Raw genomic sequence first — 5,246 nt, forward strand, 5'->3', positions numbered from 1 at the left:
CTCTTCTCTGCACACACACTCCTACATACCTTTTCAAAGGTTCTCTACAACTTTTCCCTCATCCCTCTTTAGAAATCTCCCTTCCACTCACTTGCTCACTAGTTTTCCATCTAAGTTTGGGGTTGGGAGAAAGCATCATTGAAGGGGCTGATTTCTTCATTGTGGTTTACTAATGCTTAACAATGTATCTTTTGGTTTTGTGAATTATGTTTGATGCAGGGATGGCCTCCTCATCGGGCAAAAAGAATCAAGACTAGAAGATCCAAGAAGAGGAAGATACAGAGGACAACTCAGATTGATGAGGAGCTGAGATAGCATTTACGGATGAATGCTATCATATGCTTATGTTTTGTTGGTTTAAGTTTTCTAAACTTATTTATTTTTGTTTTAGATTAGGGTTTTGATGTACTCTATTGGAAACATGGTTTGTTATGATGGTTTGCTATTAACTGTGATTGTGTGATAAGTAATGCTTGATGATGATTAGTGATTGATTGATGTTGAGATAGATGTGCACATAAAATGCTTATACAGGTGATTCACAAGCTTTGTGAACAAATGCAGGATATCATGATTGTGATTGTGAAATTAAGCAGGATGTGTATGTCAAATGTGAAGAGCTTATATGTGAGGTTTTGAGCTCCAGGAGTTTTTGGTATGATTGAATGCTATTACTTTGAAAGCATGAATGACTTTGCCCAGGTTTTCTATGATTGAATCAATTGCTTGTTTTGCATCATGTGATCAAGGCCGTTTGTTGGAACCCTTTTTATTGGCCAAATTCATAAGTTAGCCCACTAAAGAGAACACTTTGTGTTCTATCCTTTGAACCCTTAGCCTTGAACATACACTAAAAACCCTTGATTGAAAATCTTTACCTTGAGTTAAGGTAGAAGATCTTGTGTGGTATTGTTAAATGTTCAAGTTTGGGGTTGTTGGGAAAACATGAAAAAGGAAAAGCATTGAGCTAAGAGCTAAAAAAGTAAGAATATGCAAAGAAAAAAAAAAGAAGCAAAGCTCAATGCAAATGCAAAGGCAAGTTGGGAAGAATAAGAATAATTGTGTTGTTATGACTCTCTTAACTCAAGGATTTTGTGATCCAGAAAAACCAATTTTCTTGTTAGCCAAGCCACATTATAAGCCATTGAAAAGTCCTTGTGATGATGCATGCTTGTGAATGTTTTTGATTGTGGTAAAATGGAAGGCAAAGTTGATTCATGTAACATTGTGATAGTGGAGTGAATGAGTGAAACACTTTACCTCTTATACACTTGTGTGTTGAGTGAAACACTTTACCTAGTGAGGAAATATTCCATAAGCACATGAACATCCATGCTTAATTGATTGATCATTCATGAAAAATAGCATTTGTTGGAATTTAAATGACTTTGTGAACACTAAAGCATGTGCACATCTTGATTGAACTCTTGGTCATAAGTTTGAGTGAAGTTGTTACTTATCTGAAAAAGAGGATTTTTGAATGAGTGAACCATCATATGAATTGGTTGAAGATTGAGTTACATCTTGTTTGCTTGAGGACAAGCAAAGTTCTAAGTTTGGGGTTGTGATAACAGTTGAAAAACTGTTATTTTCATGCCTAAAATTGACACAAAAACAATCTTTAAGACTTAGAAACTAGCTTGAACTCATATTTTTACTTTAGTTTTGTGAATAAGAGAGTTAAAAGTGAATTTAATGGTTTTTTGCAAGATTCCCTTGATCTTGTAGGCTAATTGAATGATTTGAAAGAAGAATTGAAGTACCGAATGATTGGAGTGCTGAAAAGTCAACCAGAAACCAGAAAAGTCAACCAGTCAACCAGAATACGGAAAAAGTCAACCATACGAGTTTTGGGCCAGTTTTCTGCGATTTTATGATCTGTTTGGGCCTGGACCTGTTTTCTATTATTTTTATGTCCTATTTAAAGACCTAGATGTCTTAGGGTTTGGTATCTTTGGCAGAAACAAAGCAAACACTCTCTCTTCCACCCCTTTGAAGGAGGATCTTGGATGCTCAGGCTACCTCTTCACCTTTCTAGGGTTTTATCTTTCATTCTTTCATTATTGTTCATCTAGGTTCACCATGAATATGGTGAACTAAACCTTGTATGTTTGTTGGGGAATCAATGTAATCTTTTGAAGCTCTCATATATGGAATTTGTGCTTGCATCTTAATCTAAGATTTATGCTTTCCTTCATCATTAGTTAGGGTTTTTCCTCTTTGCCTAATGCTTGCTTTGTTTAAATCATTTAATGCATGATTATTGATTTTGTCGATACGGGAACGTACGGGGAAGTCTAGATCCGGGGAATTACTCCCAATATTATATTGGTTGTCGTTAAGCTCTTGTGCTAAGAAAACTAATTATTAGGAATGCTAGGAATTGTATGAACTCGTAATTAGGGAGAAGCCTTCTTGAAAGGTAATTTAGAGAGTGGCATTAACAATGATGACTTGAATGTTGAATTCCTAAAATATATGAGAGTGGATAAGATGAAATTGACCCCCAACAACATATTCATATATATATATATTTCATTGAAAGTGCTTGTCTTTTGTTTTAGCCATTGATCAACCTCATGCATACATGTTTATTTTCGTCTTTTGCATATTAAACTCCACTTATTTTGTTCTTAAGTCTTAGCTAATCAACAAATCACATAACTAAACTAGGCCGTGAGTCCTTTGGGAGAACGATACTTGGTCTTACCGAGTTTATTACTTGAAACGATTTGGTCATACTTGCCGATTGTTCAACAAGTTTCTGACATCATATTTTGGTGATCATAAATTTGTCCATCAAGTAGATAAGGATGTCATCAATGAACACCACCACGAACTTATCCAAATACGGCCTGAAAATGCGGTTCATGTAATCCATGAAAACAGCTGGGGCGTTCGTCACACCGAACGACATCACTACATAGTCGTAGTGTCCGTAACGAGATCTAAATGTCGTCTTCTGAATGTCTTCTTCTTTGACTCGAATCTGGTGGTAACCTGATCTCAAATCTATCTTTGAAAATACGCTCGCACCATGTAACTGATCCAACAGGTCGTCAATTCGAGGCAGGGGATATTTGTTCTTGATGGTCAGCTTATTCAATGAGTCTATAATCAATGCAGAGCCGAGAGCTGCCATCTTTCTTCTTCACTAACAGTACAGGCGCTCCCCACAGTGATACGCTCGGTCGTATGAACTTTTTGTCCATTAAATCTTCAATTTGCTTCTTAAGTTCAGCCAACTCCGCTGGTGCCATTCGGTATGGTTGAACAGAGATGGGTGCTGCAGTTGTCACCAGATCAATGGTAAACTCAACCTCACGAACGGGAGGTAGTCCGGGCACTTCATCCGGAAAAACGTCTGGGAACTCGCTCACAACAATCGTCCTCCACTTTGTTCGTTGTTGGACGATCGTTCAAAATTCACATCTCCAACTTCCTTATCTTCGTGCGTCATTATCAAAAAGCAGCTAGCGCCCTCCATGATATCTTCTTTCAACTGACCAAGCGTCACACTCAAGTCTTCTTCATCTTCTTCAGGAAAAATTAATTCCTTAGCACCACAGTCTATGAGAATGTGATTGGTAGTCAGCCAATCCATTCCCAAAATCACTTCTAACTCCTTGAGAGGCAAACATATGAGGTTCACCTTATATCCACGCCCTTCTATCTCAATAGGACATCTAACGCACATAGTAGACGTCCTAACCTCACCAGCTGCTAGGGTTGACACCACCAAGTTAAACTGCATTTCACTCTGTACTAATCCCAATTTCTCAACGCACGCCTTCGAGATGAAGGAGTGTGTTGCCCCCGAGTCATACAACACACAACAAGATTTTCAATGAACTAAGCAGGTACCGGTGATGAGCATACCTGAGCTTGCTGCTTCCGCTCCCGTAATTGCATACACACGCCCAACAGCTTGGGCTCAACCACCTCTCCCATGCTGGGTCCTTCCAGTGTTCGGTGGCCTCATAACAGCACGTCCGCCCATATTGCACTCGTTCTCCAGATGGTCGTTTCTCCTACACCGAGTGCAATATTTTCCTCCAACCAACTGAGGGCATACGGATTTAAAATGAGGTCCCCCACATTGAAAACATCTGAACGTCCCCTGTTGTCCTGATTGTCCAGCAACCACCAAAGCTTGAGAACCACTAGACTGAGCTGGACGAGCGTACGGTGTCCTATTCCGATTCAGGTTCGCCCTTGATAGAATTGGTCCTCTGGTTGCTTGTTGCTTCTTCTGTTGTTCTGCCTCAGCCATATTTTTCTCCAATACCTTGGCCCTCTCAACCATTGCAGGAAATGACCGAATACATAAGCTGGAAATTAACACCTTTAAATCACTCCTCAGCCCATTTTCAAACTTTCTACACTGCCACTCCTCACTGGTCGCCATAGTATTGAAACGAACCAAATGCTTGAACTTGTTCGTATACTCAGAAACAGACATTCCCCCCTGTACCAACTGTAGGAACTCCACCTCCTTGGCGAAACGAACACTGTCTGGAAAATACTCTTCATAGAATTTGTTTCTGAACACTTCCCAAGTAATAGGACTGTGAGCGTCCGTCAATATAGCCCTCACGCTCGCCCACCACTGGCTCGCTTCTCCAGTCAGAAGATATTCTGTGAAAGCCAAACGATTTTCATTCGGGCACCTCTTTGCATTATAAATCCTATCCATGTCACGCAGCCATTGATCTGCCTCATCAGGAAGGCACGTCCCACTGAACTTGGCTGGGTGATGTTGGAGGAAACTCTCCAAGCTCCACTCAGCAAGTTGGGTAGCGTTAGAAGAGGACGCTCCTGGTGTGCCTCTGGTGGCGGCAATGATCTCCATCAATTGCCTCTGCGTCGCTTCAGAATTAGCGCGAGCGGCCTCCAGACTCTGTAGGGCAGCTGCGTTATGCTCCATTAGTATAGTGTTCTGTCGTTGTAGCCTCTCGATCACTGTTTCCAACAATCTAGTGTTGTTGGGCGCATCAGGTTCATTGGGCTATGGTGGAGGAGGAAGTCTAGGCGCCATTTGTTCTCTGGAAACAAAGAAAAACGAGCGTTAGTCATGTTCAAAGAGTTGAAGGAATAACTCATTAAACACACATTAAGCACACAGCAAAACATAGTGCACTCATAACCTACAGTGTCCTTAAGAGAACAAAACTGCTCTGATACCAATAATGTAACATCCCATAAAATACAGTAATAAACCATATATCATAGAAAATCACATATAT

At 40.1% G+C, this 5,246-nt stretch overlaps 1 protein-coding gene across 1 annotated transcript; it reads right to left on the reverse strand.

Annotated features, from left to right (window-relative positions):
- Nucleotides 1–3,934: 3,934 nt before the first annotated feature.
- On the reverse strand, nucleotides 3,935–4,927 carry LOC148195220 (uncharacterized). Its single transcript, XM_088095126.1, has one exon. It carries the CDS (start codon nucleotides 4,925–4,927, stop codon nucleotides 3,935–3,937), a length of 993 nt encoding a protein of 330 aa, XP_087951252.1.
- Between the last annotated feature and the right edge of the window lie 319 nt (nucleotides 4,928–5,246).

Source organism: Vigna umbellata, chromosome 7, assembly GCF_029865625.1.
Source record: "Vigna umbellata cultivar VRB3 chromosome 7, Vumbellata_1.0, whole genome shotgun sequence".
Classification (NCBI taxonomy): Eukaryota; Viridiplantae; Streptophyta; class Magnoliopsida; order Fabales; family Fabaceae; genus Vigna; species Vigna umbellata.

Bases quoted from the DNA above. Each gene is read 5' to 3' on its own strand.
- LOC148195220 (XM_088095126.1), bottom strand. From the start codon at position 4,927: ATGGAGCATAACGCAGCTGCCCTACAGAGTCTGGAGGCCGCTCGCGCT.